This window comes from Rhinolophus hipposideros, assembly GCF_964194185.1.
Source record: "Rhinolophus hipposideros genome assembly, chromosome: 9".
In the NCBI taxonomy this organism is placed as follows: Eukaryota; Metazoa; Chordata; class Mammalia; order Chiroptera; family Rhinolophidae; genus Rhinolophus; species Rhinolophus hipposideros.
The window spans coordinates 63,252,568-63,273,263 of NC_138055.1; the positions used below are offsets into that span (position 1 = coordinate 63,252,568).

Genomic DNA, 20,696 nt, shown 5'->3' on the forward strand with positions numbered 1-20,696 from the left:
CACAGGCCCACAGCAAAAGATAAAATCTAGCGAGGAAAAACTTCACTCTCTGCCCCTGAATTTTTTTTTTTCTATCTGCATGACTGATATAAACTGATAGTTAGTATCATAGCTCAAGATCAGTATGGAATGTCTCCTAATTCGAATGTCAGTGGTTATAAGGGAAGATGACTGTATTTCAAATGGTCTAGAGTCCAAAAAAGAAAAGAAAAGAAAAAGGAAAGCAGGCACTTTGGAAAGCTGGAATCAATAGACTACCCAATTTGTTAAATAGTAAACTATAGCAAGCCTACTATCTGCATGATATTGTGTTGGATGTTGCTGGAAGAAACAGAAAGTAAAAGGAAACGTTTAAAGGAGTGCCAAATATGCATCAAATCCTTTAAGAAATGTATGTTTTTTATCTGGATATACCAAAGCACAAGAGTGGTCTCCCTGGAGAAACTTGAAATCCAGTGCCAAAGACACGAGCTATACAACCCCCCAAATTCAGAAGTTAAATCACCCAAGAAAATAATGGAAGTCATAAGTCAGCATAAGTACATGGAGGGGCTCTGTTTATCTACCACTACCAACTTTCCAAATGAAAAAAAAAAAGCTATCTGTAGCAGTCAAAAAGTATTGAAAAACACAAGAACTCAGCTACCAAAATGTGTGAAACCTACATGATTTTGTTAATCAAGATTATTTTTAAAATCAGGTATTTTTTGCAAAAATAAAAGTCTATCACTCTCACATTCATATAGCAGGTGAACTCTCCCTCTGCTCCTTCCCAATCCCCTTCCCTGATATTTTCGTCACTCAGTATATGACTTTGAAGCAGGTGAGGAGTACATAGGAAGGAGTTTCAAGATGGAAAAGTTTCCTGAGAATGGAGAACTTGGATGAGCTGGCACCATAGGCCTCCAGATATTCTCAGCAGAACAACACAAAGTGTCTATCGGTAGATAAATGGATAAACAAAACGTGATATAACTATACAGTAGAATATTATTCAGCCATGAAAATAAATGAAATTCTGACACGTTACCATATGGACAAACCTGCAAAACTTTATGCTAAGTGACAGAAGCCAGACACAGAAATATTGTGTGATTCCACTATTGTGAGGTATAGTCAGAATAGGCCAATTCTGAGACAGAAAGTAGAATAACAATTATTAGAGGCTGGGCAGAGCGGGGAATGGGCAGTTATTGTTTAATGGGTTCTCTTATTTAATCCTCACAACCACCTATGAGGTAGGAACTACAATTATCCCCATGGTGTAGATGCAGAAATGGAAGCACAGAGAGGTGAAGTCTCTCATAGGTGGAAAAGTAGAAGAGCTGTCTGTTTCCTGCCTAGAGTCCCTGCCCTCAAAGCATTAAAAAAAGATGTAGACACCAAAGATCGCCACCGGAAACCTTTTTCAAACACATAGGGTTAAAGAAACATAATATTTAAAGCTGTGAGAGTACACAAAGTTGGCAAAGGTAAACACATACGAAAAGGACACGAAGTCCAAGGAAAAGAGGGTTTCAAGAATTTCAATGATAAAATGCTAAGGAGAAAGGACTGAGACTAGGCACAGACTACTAGGTTAGAATCCCAAACTCCGGGCTTTAGAAAAGCAAAGTCTAACTCCTGCTCGAGATACATGTCCATCACTGGTTAGCCAGGGATTCCTCCCACACTGATGTTCTTTCCCACGACCCAGGCTCAAGGAGCAACCATCTGCAGCACTGCCCTTCACTGCGGGAGAGAGGATGGGAGAATGGCTAAAGCCTAGCTCTTAAAAGATTTTACATGGAAATACACATCACTTCCACTCATATCGCATTGGCCAAAGTCAGTCACCTGGCCACATCCAAATGAAAGGGGTTGGGAAGTGAAATTCTATCTCGAGCTTAAAGGGAATCAGAAATATTTGGTAGACAGTGCTAATAACTATCACACTACCTCCCATGAGCACTCTCAATAACAATGCATCCCTTAATGTTTACAGAGAGCTCTGCAGATAAAAAACATTATGTACATAGATTACCTCACAGGAGTTCCACGAATCAAGATCTGCTTTATTATTTCCATTTTAAAATTTTGGAAACAGGCTCAGAGAAATTAAGTCACTTGCCCAAGGTAATATACGACTAAGTGGCAGGGCTGGGATTTGAACCCTAGTTTCCTGACACAGTCCAGCCAGTGCTGTTTCATTGATGCCTCCAGGCAGACGCGGGGAGATGACAGATTGCAGTGGTTGAGAAATCAGTTAGAAGGAGAGAAATGGAAGAGTGTACACTTAGAAGCGTAGATCTGATCTTACAGCCATGGGAAGTTTTCTAGCTGGAGAGTGACATATTGAAAGGAGTGTTTTAAAGGGCTTAATTTACAGCTCTCCAAGTGTGCCCCAGACGAGCAGTCACACTCCTGGAAGGATTAATTGTTTCAGTCTTTTGGGAAAGAGGTTTGGCAATATGGATCACGCGTCTAATTAAGAAAAGTTCATACTCTTCTAGAATTCTTCTACAAGAATATAATCAGATAAGGATTTACATGTAAGGTCATTAATATTACAGGAAAATATTTGTATAGCAAAAAAATATTTTGGAAAAAAATTTAAATGTCCCAAAATAGGCAAAGAAAATTTATAATTGACCCACAAGACAGAATAAGAGGGCACATATCAAACAACACTTTAGAAGACTTTTCAGTGGCATGAGGGAAATCCTCATGATATAAACTTAAGAAAGCAGGATATAGAATCATACAGTGTTAAGACAAACACAAAAATACACATACATATACATATCCTCTGGGCGATTGGATTATGAATGATTGTATTTCATTTAGATTTTCCTGGGTTTTCTAATTTTCTGCAAAATATATGTGTTACTTTTATGAGAAAAATAATGTTACAATAAGAAAAAGAAATTAATAACTACACAGGGTAAATTAGGAGAGAGAGCGAGAGAGAGAGAGAGAGAGAGAGAGAGAGAGAGAGAGAGAGAGAGAGAGAGAGAGAGAGAGAGAGAGAGAGAGAGAGAAAATAAGACAGTAGAGACAAAAAATCAATCTGGTCTTTCATGGGGGTTACAGGGGAAGTGGGTCTGTTGTTTTACTTTAACTAAAAGATGTTATACTGCCTCTGAGGCAAAGAACAGCCACCAATGGAAACATTTTGGTGATTAACCACAGCAGAAATAGACCTGCGGAAGGCCACTGGTCACACACCATAGTTTCATGTGGAAGCTCCTCTTTTTATGGAAAGGAAACGAATAGAATAATAATCTTCACATTTGTCAGAATGTTACCGTTTATGTGACTAGATGTCACAGTGTTATGATTTAGAAAAACAGTGGCCTGAGAGTAGAGACCTGGGCTCCTAAACTCTGTCATGAACTCCTAATACCTTAGGAGGAAATACCTAATACCTAATACCTTAGGAGGAAAATTGGGACCTCCGTTTCCTCATCTGCTAAAAAAAACAGGGTTAATATAGGTGATCTCCAAAACACTTTTCAGTCTTAAATCCTATGACTATTTTAGTCCACATTAATTTCATGTTAATGAAACCAACCTGTAAGTGTATTTAGGCAAAACAGCTAGACCACCCACCCAAATCAAACAAAATTGGAATGCTTTCATATGTGCCAGTATTCTAGGTGCCATATTAAATTAAAACAGAGTCCTTTCTTCAGCATCTAACATTTCCAAAACTGATTCATAGACTTAAAGGAAAAGTTAGCTATGAGATTTTTGAAAAGCCTTAATAATGGAATGATTTTTTTTTTTTTTTTGGTCCAAAGACTAAAAGAAGCCCAGTCAGAAGTTGAAGGTGGGGAACATGTCAACACACACACACACACACACACACACACACACACACACACACACACACACCACATAGGACAACCCTCTGATGTCACCTTGCTTTGATACTTAGGGGGGGTGAGTTTGTCTTTTTTCTTTTGGATACAACTGCCTTCAAATAAGAAATTAGGGAGGAAACTTACAAATATAAAATGCAACCTAATTTCATTAACTAGGGATGGGAGACATAAAACAGATCCAACTCACCTGAATTTCCAAGTAAAGAACACAGGCATTCATTTAACAAACACAGAAAACATTTAAAGCAAGAGGCAGCAAACTTTTTCTTAAAAGGCCAGATAGTAGGTATTTTCGGGTTTGCAGGGCAGAGAAGGGTCTTTGTCACAACTACTCAACTCTGTCTTTGTAGCACAAACGCAGCCATATATAATACATGAACAAATGGGCGTGGCTACGTTCCAATAAACTTTATTTACAAAACCAGATGGCCAGCCCTTTTGCCAGCCCCTGTTGTAAAGCATATTTTCGATTCATGCATCCAGTTAAGGTTAGGAGACAGGGGATGAAAAGGAAAAGGAGGAAAAACAATGAGTGGAAAGCCTGAGATGAAAGGGAAAGAGCCAAGTGAGGAGGTAGAGAATTCAAGAAAGGTAGTGATTTGAGCACACAGAGGAAATTAAAGTAATACCCACACAGAAGAGGCCAGTGTGAAAGGAGGGCAGGAGGTGGGGGCGGGGGGTGTAATACAGAGGAAGAAAAAGTGATGAAGAGAAACAGCCTAGAAGCAGGAAACCTATTTCTACTATTGTCACTGGGCCATAAAGATAAACATTGGGGGTCATTTATAAACAAAATGCACTTAAAACTAAATGTGGGGGATTTTTTCCCCTAAGAAATAAATTTAAAATGTTTGACACACAGCTTTAAGTTTTTATTTAAAAAAACAAAACATTTTTAAAAAGTAATAGGCAAGAAAAACAGACTGAAGGAAGACTAAAAGTGAAGGGAAAGGGAGACGCAAAAGAGTGTACCAAATGGGGCCAAAGCAGGGTAGTGACAGCCAGGAGGGAAGAAAAAAGAAAGCGTCAATTTTCCCTGTCCTTTCAGTCTCTGCTCTCTGGAATTCAAAGTGCCAAGTCTGACCTGCAACCCTTTGGTCTTGCTGGAGATTTCCTGGTCAAAATATTCAGCTGGCACATGCCCACCAGTCCCATGGCCATACCCATTTTCCAGCCCTTCAACCCAATTCCAAGTAGCCTCAGCCTACTGCTTGCCTTTCAGAAACTGCTCAATGTCAAACTCCTCCCTGGCACTGGGAGCTCAGTGTCTACACAGTCTTTAATGACAAGGGTGGAAAATTAACCATGGGCCAATTTCCTCATCCACTGGTGTGGGGACAGAGGCAGGAGAGCAGTTTCCAGACTCGCGGCCTCATGTGGAAAGGTGCTGGCTCAGTTATTATATGGCCATAAGCTGTAATCAGATGGCCGTCCTCTGTGGCTGGGTGGCCATCAGCTGTTTCTGGTTAGCCATTAGCCTAATATAACTGCCCTGGGTACGCTAGGGAGGTGTGGGTTGGTTGGCAGAGAAGCGGATGGCAGGTTGCACTTCGTGTGGAGCCTGCTTCCTGTATTTCCAACCCAGCCACCAGCGAGAATATAGTGGTATGACTTCCCTATCTATGGCTCTGTTGTAATTCCTTTTTGGCCTCACTATATCCTGCATTCTTATGCCAGGAGCGGGACCAGAGACCCTGCATGACAATTGGTCACTCCTTAGCATTTCCTCTCAATTAAGAAGTACACCAAAAAGACACCAGACCTAGGGGTCCTCTAGCACTTTAGTTCTAATGACCAAAGTATACTCTTTTAAACCTTGTAACCTGAGATGTGAGCGTGAGAAAAGAGAATAAAGAACTCATGACCATTGGGCAGAATTACATGTAAACCATCTAAGTGGGGGTCTCCCTCGCTCCACCCACTTCTATTTCTTTCTCTTGCACTTCCTCTCTCCTCCAGATATTATTCAACAGCCTCTTTTCAATCCATACCTGGCTTTAAATAACACTCACATTCAGGAAGTTCTTCTTTACATTTAACCCAAATCCCTTCTGCTACAGTTAAAACCCATTTCCTCAGTGGAGATTTGGAACAGCTGGTTTCCATTCTCTTTATGGCAACTCTTCTTAAAGATTCATAGGCTTATAAAGGACATCCATACCAACTTCACCGAAGGCATATAGCTTCCTTTTCTTAAGCATTTTCCAAGAATATTTCCTATACAGTTATCAATAACCAATTGGCTAGTCTGTGGAGACCTGACTCATTGAGTAAATTTCTACAGCTGAAGAAAAACAATAACCTCTATGCAATTACTCGAGGGATTACCTGAATTATTAAATGCCTGTGCTTTTTTGAAGACACTGAAGTTTGGGACAGAACACTAAAACGAGCAAAATGCTTATGTCTGAGTAGGGAAGCATGTGGGAACGGCCAATCTTTGGCCAACTGCCTGCAGCTCTGCTCAAGAATATCACCTCTTTATGCAAGCAAGGTGAGGCATTTTAGAATTTTGACAAATAGCACCAATGTTGGTCTCTCACTGAAATTTGTAACTCTGTCTTCTCCCCATCACATACCTCAAAACTGTTTCTTCTCTAAAGCACTAAAAAAAAAAAAAAAAAAAAAAAAAAAAGACCTGGAGCCATACAAAAGATCTTCAGCTGACTTTTAGGAGCAAACAACATATGCTCTCGAACATCTGTGTTTTTCTCAAGCTATTTTTTTTTTACATTATTGTCAAGAGAAAAGAAGTTGAATGGAATGTTTCTCCACAGAGGCACAAGTCTATAATACTCCCTGTTGATTACATATGAGACACAAAATATTAGTTTATTAAAAGCAGCTTCAAGCATTGCTGTACAAAGCAGTTCTCCGATGGAAGAGATTTATGAAGTAACAGCTGAAAGGTACGCAGATCACAAGATACATGACAAATGTACTTTATTACACGGATCAGAAATACCATATGTACTAGCAGTTACTGTATAATGACACACAACACCCAACTAAGACTATTTAAAGGTTTTGCTGATATTGAAAACTATAAAGACACAATGTGAGTGAGAAAGTGTTTCATAAGATAGCATAATGCCAAGATAAGTCATCGCTTTAGGAAATTAAATATATTCTGCATATTATAAACTTAATGTATTATAAAACTATGTCATTTTTTAAATTAAAATGCAGAGGACTCTACCCCATTCATTGTTTAAAGCAGATGTTTATAACATTTTTCCATACTTTAAAGTGGAACTTAGTGGAATGAAATCCAGACTGAACATTAACAGATTTAAGGAAATTTCAGATTTTATTTCCATGAAAAAGATACTCAAGTTTGCAATCATGTAGTGCCAAAACACTATATAGAGCAAAACACGCACATGCATGTCAGACATGACAACTTCCTGCAAGTTGTTTCTTGGCTGGAAAGAACTTTAGCAACTTTCAACCCAAATTTCAACATAGGAGACCCCCTTATCCGAGGTTTCACTATCTTGGGTTTCAGTTACCCACGGTCAACTGTACTTCAAAAATATTAAGTGGAAAATTCTAGAAAGAAACAATTCGTGCTATTCTGAGTAGCGTGATGAAATCTCGAGCTGTCTCGCTCCATCCCGCCTGGGACATGAATCTCCCTCTGTCCAGCGCATCTCCACTGTACATATAACACAAGATATTTTGAGAGACCACATACATACATATAACTTTTATTGGAGTATACACTAGACCCCTGAACAATGTGGAGGTTAGGGCCCACCCCTCCCCATGCAAAAATCCACATATAACTTGACTCCCCAAAAACTTAACTACGTTTGTCCCTTGGTATCCGAGGTGCTTGGTTCCAGGACACTGCACGGTACCAAAATCTGCAGATGCTCAAGTCCCTTATACAAAATAGTGTAGAACAATGGGTAGAGTTGGCCCTCTTCATCTTTGTATTCACAACGGCAAATCAAAAAATACTGTTTTTGATCAGTGGTTGGTTGAATCCACAGATGGGAAGCTCAGGGATAAGGAGTACTATTTATTGAAAAAAATCTGCATATAAGCAGACCCTTGGAGTTCAAATCCATGTTGTTCAAGGGTCTTGAACAACCATATTATTATAATGGTTATAATACTTATAATGGTTATAATAATTATAATGATTATAATAACTTACCATATTATAATGGTTCTATTATTATTGTTAATCTCTATTGTCCCTAATTTATAAATTAAACTTATCATAGGTATGTACCATGTTTCCCCGAAAATAAGACCTAACCGGATCATCAGCTCTAATGCATTTCTTGGAGCAAAAATTAATATAAAACCCGGTCTTATTTTAATGTAAGACCCGGTCTTACATTAACTTTTCATCCAAAAGGTGCATCAGAGCTGATGGTCCAGCTAGGTCTTATTTTCGGGGAATCACAGTATGCATAGGAAAAAACATACCGTGTTTCCCTGAAAATAAGACCTAATGGAAAATAAGCCCTAGCATGATTTTTCAGGATAACATCCCCTGAACATAAGCCCTAATGCATCTTTTGAAGCAAAAATTAATATAAGACCCGGTCTTATTTTCGGGGAAACACCATAGTATACATAGGTGTTTCAGTACCATCCTGTTTCAAGCATCCACTAGGGGTGTTGGACTATACCCACGGTGGATGAGGGGGTACAACTGTACAATGTTTGAATACCTTCTGCTGCATTCCAACCAGTGGCTGTCTAGCCTTAGCTTAACAGGGTCATACTCCCTAGGCTGCCTGTTCCAGTTCCCAACATCTTGATCAGAAGGTTCTTCCTTAGATTCAATCAAAGTCTGTGTGAAGCCTCCCATCAGAGACATTCATTCTATATTCTGAAACAGCCCTGCTCACTATTTAACAGTTGCATGAATTTGGGCAAGATGACTTACCTCTTCAAAACTGTTTCCTCATCTGGAGGTGGCCAAATGGCTCAGTTGATTAGAATATGAGCTACAAGGTTGCTGGTGTGATTCCCACATGGGCTGGTGGGCTGGGCCCTCTGCAACTAAGATTGAAAACGGCGACTGGACTTGGGAGCTGAGCTGCGCCCTCCACCACTAGATTGAAGGACAACGACTTGGAGCTGATGGGCCCTGGAGAAACACACTGTTCCCCAATATTACCAAATAAAAAAACAAACAAACAAAAAACTGTTTCATCTGAAAACAGGAATTAAGAGTACTGACCCCACAGCATTAAGGATTAAATGAAATAATATAGGTGAAGCATTTAACATGGTAGGCATTCTCTAAATGTTGGTAGCATTACTATTACTGTACTAGATGAGTCTGATTTGACATCACATTATATTTTTCTCCTGCTCTAAACTGGGTGCAGAAGACCACTGGCATTCAACTATGTAAAATGGAGGGTATTTTTGGTAAGCAGGCACAAACCTGCCCTGCCTTCTCTGCTGCCTGACACAGCCCTGGGAATAGCAGAGTGCCCTCTGACCTGGCATGAGTACTTAACAGCTCCCCACACCCCAAACCAGTATCTCCTTGTAAAACTGGTGTATGTCTGCTGCAATGGTTATTTTTATATGCTGGTAAATACAAGGAAAAATCATTTTACTTTGTGCCTTACATGAATTTGAATCACTCTACCAGGTGGCATCAGCAGTTAGTCCTTTAGCTAGGAAGCTTATTCAACAGCCCAGCATCTGCATCTCAATTGTAGTGTTTATAAATCTGGGAATTCCTGAAGTCTCTGATTTCTCCCATTTATCTGATTTTTGTGGCTAGCACTCCACTAGTCTACACCACACACCACTACCCCTCACCATCATTACCCAATCCATTTCAGATATTGAAATCAAGTCATTTATAACCGTTATTTTTCCTTTCCCAACTCCTAAAAATCATAGCACAGATATATAGATTCAAATTTTGAAAATACCCAAATTTCCTAATCAGCAAATAAATTCTGCCAGATATTTATGCTAGACAGTATGTGAACTAGTGAGGAGGTGGAAATATACCTACATCAATGTGACATTAGAAAAAGATGTGGTCAAAACCACTCCTTAATGCTACCCAGAGCTTCAACTGCAGTTCATTCTTCTCTGATTAGTAGCTTCGGCACCACCGACCCTCTGGGATTGGGTCAGCCCACTCTAAGGGAGCACTGCCTAGGGAACTCCAGTCTGGGTTAGGCCCTGAGATTTGAGAAGGGCTCTATAAATCATCTCCCTACTGAAAGGTACTCTTGATCTGATCCTGAATCTCTCAGCAAGTTTGCACATCCTTTAGAGGCAGAATGGCATTGTAAGAATATACAAGTAGGCTCTGGAGCCTGTCTGAAGTTGAATCCCAGCTCTTCTGGTTTGTTATACAGCCTGTGTGGCTCAGTTCCCCCATGTGTAATAGAGATAATATTTAGTACCAAACTCATAGGACTGCTAGGAAGATAAAGTGAATTAATACACTGATTTGAAGAGTTTAGGATTAAATAAGTTAGATCAGGGCCTGACATACTAAGCAACCAATAAATGAAGACAATTTTGATGATCCTTAAATATTTTAATTTTAAATTTCTTAGGGAAAAAAAATGTTACGTTCTATTCCTAATGCAATATAGCCCACTCAGTCTAATTCCAAAAGTGATTTGGTGCTTAACTTGAGCTCCATCTGGTGGTTTTACAGCAATTCCCTGAAAAACATCAGAACCTAATAATAAGATGACAAACTAAAAAAAAAAAAAAAAAACAGAAAAACTCCTTTAAAAGTTTAAAAGACTCTGCGATACTTAATTTATAATCTTTAGGCAGAGAGCAACAAAGTGATCATGCCCCTGCACTCATGTTGGAATGCCAGTCTAAAATTCCCATGAAAATGTGGAGGTGGGCAGAATTTTGCTGGCAGTGCAGTCATGAACTGAGTGCCTTAGAGACCCCAACCACAGCCTAGGACAAGACAATTTCTCTTTACAGAGGCCATAGGACACTTGAGAACATGTTTCCCAAATACGTTTTTGATAGCAGTGTTTTTTGATTTTTGATTCTGTTAACTTTTAACATAAATCCTGACTGGACAAACTTCATGACTGGACAAACTTAAGTGAACACACTCATGTCATTGAGAGGCCCCAGATGAAAGCTCAAAGCTACTACCACAGGAGTCAAATGAGAGGTTATCAGTAACAGAAAACATGAAAATATCCCCGGCAATGGCCTCTGACCTCAGCTTAAAAAAAATCCAGCTAAAAAATACTTTTTTTTGCTATCAAAATTTATATCCTCACCAAGTGTATAACATCACTGATGTATACCACTCCTACGGAAAACAACAACAATTCAGCTAGTATATTTAAGCTGATATTGTCAGTGCCTTAATTGGACAATGTTAGCAACTTTTCATTTCATAAAAACATTTATGTATTTACTTTTTCTCAAAACTATTGTTCATAATGATACCAAAATACAAAAAAGGTCATGAATAACATTTACTTTCCAACTCACATCTTCTATTCGTTTCTTTGAGAAAACTTATTTTAAGTATTTAAAAGTTATCCACTGACCTTTCAGTGAACTAACCAGAGCAAACTGAGAAAAGTCTATTACATAATTTTAAGATCCTACTGGCATTAAGTTTTATAGATTCAAAACTCCTGAAAGATTTGGATCATGTCCTATTTATCTCCAGAGTGTGTTTCAGCCTAGTAAGTGGGCCTGGCACAAAATTTGTGTCCTGATGACCCAGTGACCTTATTCTAATTGATCTCATTTTTAACTTGGTTTTCCTCTGAAGTTAACAGCCTCTTCTGAGTAAAAACCCCAAAAGAGCCGACACCTTGTCTTGTTCCGTGTCCCTAACACCTGGCAAAGTCCCTGGCACATAGTAGGCCCTCAATAAATATTTGTTGCTCCAGTGAACATATAATGATCACTAATATGATTACATTATAATTAATATGAAATTTCAGAGAATGCTAAGTTTAAATTGCTTAATGAAAAGTAAACTTAAATAAGAGTGAAATTAATAAACTGTAGCAAGACAGATTTAACAAAAATGATTTCATTATACCAGCATTTCCAATAGTGTATTCTATTCCTCAGAACACTAGTTTCAAAGAGTCAAAGTTAAACAGGTTCCTTTATTGCTAAATCTCTGTACGACTATACTAATACTCGGCTAATACTTTTTGTGAATCTTCAAGTATGTAGCGTTATCCAAATTGACATGACCACAAAATGTATTTTTTCACCATGCATCTGGAAAAACTGATTCTGAGACACATGCTCTGGGAAATGTTGCATTATATTAGGCTACATAATATAAAAACTGATAAACGTTTAACTAGTTCCCAGGACGTCCTAATCTCCTTAATAGATGGAGCATACTATTTTGTACATGTTAAGATTCTACCTAAAACTTAAAAGAATGTGGTCTTTTCTACTACTAGAAAACCTTAAGGATATATAAAAGAAAAGATGCTTCAGATCTAGACAAGATAACTTTTATTCTGAATTATACAAAATCAAAACTCCAAACAAATACTGATTATAAAATCCACTGACATATTTTTAAATAGCATAATAGTTTTCTTTAAATCTGAGTTAGCTCAAATTTGTCAGTATAGTATAATCTCTTTTTACTAAGATCAAACAGTCACAACCATATCAATACTTGACAGAATTCTGAATTTGGATGCTGCATATTGGACAGCATCCAATAAATACAGCAACATAGCTTTCATTCAACAAATAAAATGTTTTATTAAAGTTCCCAAAATGAATTTGAGGTGTTATGTTGGGTTTGAATTGAAAAAAAAGGCCAAGTTAGAATATGAAAACAAAGTTTTCATTTGGTGGAAGCTGAAGTCTGTGTGTACCTTCTAATCACAGATCTGTCCCATGTGGCATTTTTCAGGTTTTTTAAGAGTCTACCAGGCCAGGCCCTTTGCTGCCTTCACTGCTTTTGCTTTGCTTTTCCCCTTCCCTTTCTCTCGCTTTGCCTTCAGCCTTTTTCTTTGCCTCTGGTTCATCCATACAGGGTACTGTCCGTGTTGGTCTAGAAGAGTCTTTTTGTTTCTCTTAATGTCAGTCTCCATTTTCATGTCATCTGAATAAAACATGGAAAAACTATTAATACTCACAAATAAAAACACAACCCTGTGAAAAAGTACATTGATGTCATGAGAACATCAGAACTGAAAGTGGTATGAAACTACAAAAGAAAAACATCCCTTCTCTGTGGATTGCTCTGACTAACACTCTTGAAACCCCTTACAACACATTCAATGGAGTCACGCACGTGCTGCCATGTCTTCCCACAACCATGAAAGACATTTGTGACAGCGAAAGACATCATTTTTAGTCACTAGAAACTTTCTAAATAATGTTGTCATGGTTGTCCTTTGGAATAGTAAAGGTTAAATAGGAGACATTTAGGATGTTTGGCTTTGAGTTACTGCATTGGGAATAGGTATATGGTTCTGAGCAAATATGAGCTCTAATATTTATCAAATTAAGTGCCTTCTTGAGCTAAACAAGATAGCTGAACCAGTAAGAAACGCACTGAGCCTTGCAATAGAGAGAAGTAAATGAGAAGTAAATGAGCTATGAGGAATGATTGGCCCCTTCTCTTGGAAGAGGCGTAGTAGGTAAGCAGCAAGCTTCTGACGACAGAGATGGGCAGACGACAGAGAGGAGTATCCTGGAGCTACCACACTTCTCTATCCAGATGATACAGAGACCCACGTCTAGTAACAGAAGACTTGGCAGTAGGCTCAGCGCAGCCATGCTGTGGTACAACCATCACCAACCTTATCTATTGTGAAGGACATGCCCAGAATGCCCCTCCCTGGGAACTTAACCAGGATAACAAGGTCTTCCATGATGTCTGCTACCTATCATTGTACTAATTCATTTATCTGGTTTACTTTCTGTCTCCTCCAATACAATGTAAATCCCTTTCAGATGGAGGCCATTTCTCTGATACTTATTACTGTTTCCACAGTACACAGACATTCAATAACTTGTTGAATGATAATTTTATGTGCTATTTTAGGTTCTGGGGATATAGTGGTCCAAATAAGCTCCTTGCTCTCATGGAGTTTACAACGTGTGCTGAGGTACAAATAACGAAGTAAACTCGGATCTGTGGTAAGCAGCTTTCTAAAGAGAGGGGCCAGGACCAGATTCAATCAAACCTGGTGACTGTGGTAAGTTCATGGAAAGACAATGAGGTGTTTTAAGCATAAGAATTATATACTTTGACTTATATACTAAAAATGTCATATGGGTTGAGAGGTTGGAAATGAATCAGATGGGAATATGAGCTGAAACGAGAAGTGAAAAGGCTACTATCGAGGTTCAGACAAGAGATGATGGTTATTTAAAGTGAAAACATAAAAGCAGGAGGAAAATGGATAGGTTCCTGATGTACTTTGGAGATACTCAAGATGTGCTAATGATACAGATATGAGAGAGAAGGATACCCACTAGGTTTGTGTCTTAAGAAACTGGGTGGGTACCAGTAGTAGAAATAAGAGGAAACATGAACTTGAGGGCAGACATGAGGAACCATACTCAGAACAGGTAGATTGCTGAAAGGGGAGACTCCAGCACCCTCAATTAGCTCCTGAAATACTCCAAAAATGAGGGCAGCCAGACATTCTGGAAGGCCGGAGATGAGAGGATTCCTCTCTGAAGACGAAAGAGAAGAGATCTGCAAGTTCTGCAATAAGAGATCTCCCACAACGAAATCTCCAAGCGCCAATTCAATCATTCTGCAAGTCTAGCTGTTGGTAAGCCCTCCTCCACACTGTGTCCCCACCCCACAGGCTGCCAACCATCATCTGCATGCCTCACTTGTAATTATAAACAACTACTGATCACTGGACATTAGACACTGGAGAAGTCTCTAATATGAAAGAGAGACAAAAAAAAAAAAAAAAAGGAATGGAATGGAGGATAACCCAAGAGGAAAGATAATAAGCAATGCATAGAAAAAATCAAAATTTCTAAAAGAAAATCGTAATGAATACCCACGAGATCACAGAAGGTATATACCCATTAAGAACCTCAGCCTATAAAAAAGGAACAGTAAAAAAAAAAAAAATCTTGGAAATTAAAAACATATAGGAAAACAACAATTCAACACAAGAAGCAGACGATACAGTTGAGAAAATTAGGCAGCATAACAAATGAAAGTAAGAGAGAAAATTAGAGGATAAATCCAAGAGACTCAAGAGTGAATCCAGAATATGTAACCTTGAGATTGTACATTATTAAAAATGTTTTGATTAACTTACTGCAATAAAATTAGTTCTGAAACTTATTGTTTAAAAAAAACCTGACAAGCCAATAACAAAAAGACAAACAATCCAATTTAAAAAGGGGCAAAGGATTTGAATAGCATTTTCCAAAGATAATATACAAATGACCAATAAGCATGTAAAAAGATGCTCAACAATAATGAGATACCACTTCACACCCACTAGGATGGGGCAAAAATTTTTTTTAAAAAGGGGGGAAATAACAACTACTGGCAAGAATGTGAAAGAATTGGAACCCTCAGACATTGCCGGTTGGGACGTAAAATGGGACTGACACAGAAAACAGTAAACAGAATTATCATATGACCTAGCAATTCCACTCATTTAAGTCTATACCCAAAAGAACTGAAAAAAAAACTTTGTACACAAATGTTCACAGCAACACTATTCAAAATAGCCAGAAGGCGGAAGCAACCCAAAAGTCCATCAAGCAATAAATGAATGAACAAAATATAGTACTTGCATAAAATGGGCTATTACTCAGCTTAAAAAAGTATTGATACTAGGTAATACGTGGATGAACCTCAAAAACATTATGCTAAGTGAAAAAACTTCAGACACAAAAGATCACATATGGTTTCATTTATATGCAAATATCCAAAATTGACAAATCCAGAGGCAGAAAGCACATTTAGTGGTTGCCAGAGGCTACCGGGAGGATGAAGAGGGAGAAACTGCTTGATGAGTATGAGGTTACCTTTTAGGGTGATGAAAATGTTTTGGAAATAGAGGTGACAGTTGGACATCATCATCAATGTACTAAATGCTACTGCATTGTACACTTTAAAATGGTAAATTTTATGTTATGTGGTTTTTACCTGTATGACAAAAAGACTGGGCAGGGGTCGTGCGCGTGTGAGGAAATAGGCAGTAGGTGTTTATTAAAAAGTTGCAAGGAGAACTGAAATAAAGCAGATCGAGAGAAATGTGAGATCAAGGGAGGGATTTTTCTTTCTTTTTGGGATGGCACATCCCAGGACACATTTATACTGTGATCCAGCAGAGAAGAGATCGATAAGCAGGAAGCAGGAGCACAGCTCCTGAGAATGGAGAGGATTCAGAACACAAGTGGAAAAACTGGCCTTTGAGAGTGCATTAATAAAAGAGGAAAAATGGACTATACATTCAAATGCTTATTTGGATAGTAGGAAGATGAGGGGTTTTCTGTTGATTGCTACTATTTTTCAAAGACGGTGAAATAACAAGTTTCTTGTAATTTTCATTCAAAGGGGCTGGAAGAGGGGTGGAATAGGAAGGGAGAATAAGAAATGATCATTTTCAAGAATGGGAAACTTCCAGCATTGCTGCTCTCTTCCTTGACCACTGGACACCACATAAACATACTTCTGTTTTAAGAGTCTGGGTGTTGTGAGTGCTTCATTTAGTTTGCTGCCCAAGTGGTGTATCGGGAACATGAAAACCAATGAGTCTTGTCCTGTGCGGAAACTAGCATTACATATAGCCTCTGACTTGAGGGCATAGGACTCTAAGAATGGGAGCTAGACCTTGCAAAGAGTAAAATGAAGAAAGACCTCCTTTTATCCTGCCTAGTCCCCTACTGAATTCTAACGAGGGTGTGTCCAGGTTGGTCTACTTCTGTCGTACTATTTGTGAGACACTTAGGCTATTGTATAAGCATCAGAGGCCATTCTGAATGTCCCAAAACATGCCTATTGACATGAACGGGCTTTAAAATAGTTTACCATAGACTCTCTAGTAGCATTATAAGCCTTCAAAGAATGTGGGCTGGCAGGACGTTTGTGGGAAAAGTGAGGGAATGAATGAAAGACAGTCGGGAAGGGAAAAAGTCATAAAAAGAAACTGACAGAATTGCTTTTTTTTTTTTTTAAACAAAGCACATAAACTCTCACCTTTTTCATCTTTCACCACACATTGGGTTTTCTCTTCACAATGTTTGGGGACCACCACAGTTGCTATCTCTTGAACATCTTTCATTAAAACGTCACTATCTAGTTTAAGAATACTTTTAAGTCTACTAAGCTCCTTTGGGGCATTCTTTTTTCTCTTTTCAGCACGCATCTTCCTTTTCCACTTACTCCGTAAGCTTTTAGCCATATTTTATCTGAAAAGTTAACAAAGATACATATTCAAAAAGCCAATATTTACTATCAAAAAAGAGCAAATACTTGGAAAACTGGATCAAAAGGTTATCTCTACAAAACAAGAACAAATGGAAGGTAAAACTCTTTACTCTGTTCATGATTTATGATGGTTTAATGTGCAACTTATGATCAACATGGCATATACAGTCATTAAATAATTAAGAACACCAAATCAAGCTGCCAGTGGTCACTGGCAAACTGTAAGTCAAGCTAATTCTAAAATTTCCTGGAGTTTCCATACAAGATGCAGAAATTTAATCCCTCAAAATGCAAAGAGCATTTATACGACAACTTACAAATTACAAAATGCTTTCATAAATACCTTTTATCTTGAGTTCCCTCAATCAAACAGAATGCCCACCCCCGTCTTCATTATCCACCACCTCAAGGCAATCTAGCTATTTTAAACTTGTCTATTTCCACTCTTGCTTTCTCTCCACCCCTTAGTCCCAGCCCTAAACCCTCCACAAAGTGCTTAGTATGAGCTTTTAAAAACTTAAGAGCACATGCTTGCCTTTCTTGTAATTCTTTAAGGACTTCTCACCTCCCATATTCAAGATCTACAGGTTATTTGTGACCTGACCCCTGCCACCATCAGGTCTATCTCAGCCTCAAGTACCAACCACATTTGAAAAAAGTCTAATCAGTGACATAGGGACAGTGTGGGGAGTGATGAGGGAAGGGAAGGAGTGCTTACAGGGATTATAAAGAATTTAGAAGGAAACCTTTGGGAGTGGTTTACAACATCATCTTGATTTTGCTGATATTTATGCTTGTATACACGTCAAAGCTTCCATTACACACTTCAAACACGTGGAACTTCCTGTTAATTACACATCAATAAAGCAGTTATATAAATCACGAAGACATGATTTTGGGGAAATAAAAAAAGTCCCGGGGTGGCCGGATGGCTCAGTTGGTTAGAGCAGTGACCTCTTAAAAACAAGGTTGCCAGTTCAGGTCCCACATGGGATGGTGGGCTGTGTTAAGATTGCAACTAAAGATTGAAAACGGCAACTGGACTTGGAGCTGAGCTGCGCCCTCCACAACTAGATTGAAGGACGACCACGTGGAGCTGATGGGCCCTGGAGAGACACTGTTCCCCAATATAATTTTAAAAAAAGTCCAAACTATGTCCACTGTAGTACCTTTACTTTGCTTTCCTACACCTGAGAACTGATCTTCTCGAGGCTTGCTCCTTCACTTCAATACCTCAGAAAGGGCTTCTCTGGCCCTGTAAGCTCCCCTCTTTTTATTCCGTTACATCACCTTTTTCCTTCCTTTTTCATACATGTTACAGTCTGAAATCATTTAGTTTACTTTCTGTCATGCCCAGCGGTCTGTGAGCTCCACGTCAGGGGTTAAATAGGTCTCGTTCACCATTTAGATTCCCAATACACAGCTCTCTGCACATAGTAACGGTTAAATAAAAAAAAACTGTTGAATTAAGGACTGGTGGCGTAACATTTTTTGACGCCAGGAATCCCACTCCCTCTGTTCCCGTAACCGTACATGAAATTCATTTCTTTAGCATGCATACTGAATGAATCCACGCTCACTTTGTTTATCCCGACAGAACTGGAACTCACTTGCATCCTTTCCCCAGATCCTCCTCCCTGGACATACACTGTACGCCCTCTCCTTTTAATCCTTAAGCCCTACTGGGTTCTGGTCAACACCACGTTGATTTAAGAATAAAGCTTCAGGTGTTATCAACTATGACCAAGATACAATAAACCAAACTTCACACTGGAATAAGGGTTCAGTCCAACAAAGGCACCATCTTGGCGTCCGTTGTGTTTCAGCTCCAGACTCAGGAAAGCAGGACGGCCCCCAGGGAACGCATCCCGCGGAAACCAGACCCCACGCAGAACGGCCTCCCCCACGGCGTCCCCTGGGAACCGGACTGAACAAAGCCACGCCTGACACCGGGACCTGAAGCCACGACCTTAGCCGCGACCAGGACCCCAACTCCCACAATAACCGTGATGAATGCCTTTTCCCTTATCGATCTAAACACTGGAGGCCATCCGGGAGCCAGGTTGTTAAGAGCATTAGCTCACCTGTGTCTCCGGGCGTGGCGCCCACTCCTTAAGCAAAGCTTTACTGTCTTCCCCGCAAAATCCCGCTCGCGTGTTCTTTCGGCGTGGACGCGCGCAGGCAAGCGCTCCCCTCGGAGCCTGCGGTAACATGCCCTTACGTACAACCACCCGAACCCTGCAATAGGGGGGACAGAAGGACTGCGGTAAACCAGGTAAACCACCTTGAGGGCCGAGGTTAACCTGCGCGAGATGAACGACCAAGGACTCCCATTCACACAGAGCACGGGGAAGCCCGACGGCCGCCACCAACACCACGAGAGACCCAGGCCCTTGACGGAGGCTTGTGTCTCCCGGCCGGGCTCACCCGCGCCCAGCGACAGGCCAGGCTTCTCTCTACGAGAAGGAGAACTGAGCACTCACGCCCACACTCCACTGAACACCAGAGGGACCGCACATACCTGGAAACGCTCACGCAGCCCGCACGCTCACGACGACGGAGTCCTCGCACTTCCGCTTTCCCGGCAGCCCTCTCCACTACCACCGCCCCCGGCGGGCGCGTTGCACGCCGGGAACCAAAGTGTCCCGGAACACCTGTAAAGGCGGGTCTTCTGGAGTGGGGGAGTCGGGCGCTGACGTACTTCCGGTCTTTGCTGCGAGTGCAGGTCTTGGCGCCTAGCTCCTGCCAAATAGGTTCCGACGTGAGGTTTGGACAAGGCTGGAGAGAATCCCGGTCGTGGTTGGGACGCCCACTAGGCCCGATCCCGAGCGTGGCCGCGGTAGCCCTGAGATCTTTTTAAGCCAAGGAGTCAGACTGGCCCGCTGACCCTGCCTGTCAGGGAGCACGCTCAGAGCCGACCGTTAGCTCTCACGTTCACACAGTGTTAATGGATTTCCTTTGACTGAGTCACCCTGCTAGAGGCCGAATTGAGATCGTCTGTATTTGTAGCCCTTAAATTTCCCCATCCCAGGGGGAGGTCTGACGGATGTCTATATACGTCTGTTAACAGTCACCAAATTGTACACTTTGAAGTGTGTGCAACTTGTTGTATATGTCAGTTACGCCTCAAAGCTCTTACCAAAGACAAAAGAGCCTTTCTTATCCCAAAGACAAGTTCGAAGGGTAAAAGGATCAAACTGATTCCGTTCAGCCAATGTTCACCTGGCTACTGAATGCGTGCGGGACTCAAGGCTGAGCTCAGGGCATCCGCCGTCGGTGACGGCCACGGCTTAACACGCACCTGACGGCAGGGGCTTTGGAGCCACCCAGGTCTGTGCTGCACGTTCGGTCCCAACACTTCCCTGTGGTCACATCGGTGAGTGAATGTCTCAACTCCGGGATTTCCTTGTCCACAGAACTAAAGCTAA

At 40.3% G+C, this 20,696-nt stretch overlaps 1 protein-coding gene across 2 annotated transcripts; it reads right to left on the reverse strand.

Moving 5' to 3' along the window:
• Positions 1 to 10,747: 10,747 nt before the first annotated feature.
• Positions 10,748 to 19,889, reverse strand: LLPH (LLP homolog, long-term synaptic facilitation factor). Of its 2 annotated transcripts, none has more exons than XM_081058454.1 (3): positions 19,790 to 19,889; positions 17,038 to 17,249; positions 10,748 to 12,948 (listed from the first exon to the last, which is right to left on the reverse strand). In XM_081058454.1, the coding sequence occupies exons 2-3, from the start codon at positions 17,240 to 17,242 to the stop codon at positions 12,770 to 12,772; spliced, it is 384 nt and encodes a 127-aa protein (XP_080914580.1). In that variant the 5' UTR covers positions 17,243 to 17,249; positions 19,790 to 19,889; the 3' UTR covers positions 10,748 to 12,769. The 2 variants fall into 2 exon arrangements, with proteins under 2 accessions (XP_080914580.1, XP_080914581.1); XM_081058455.1 differs by lacking the exon at positions 19,790 to 19,889 and adding an exon at positions 19,353 to 19,729.
• Positions 19,890 to 20,696: the final 807 nt, after the last annotated feature.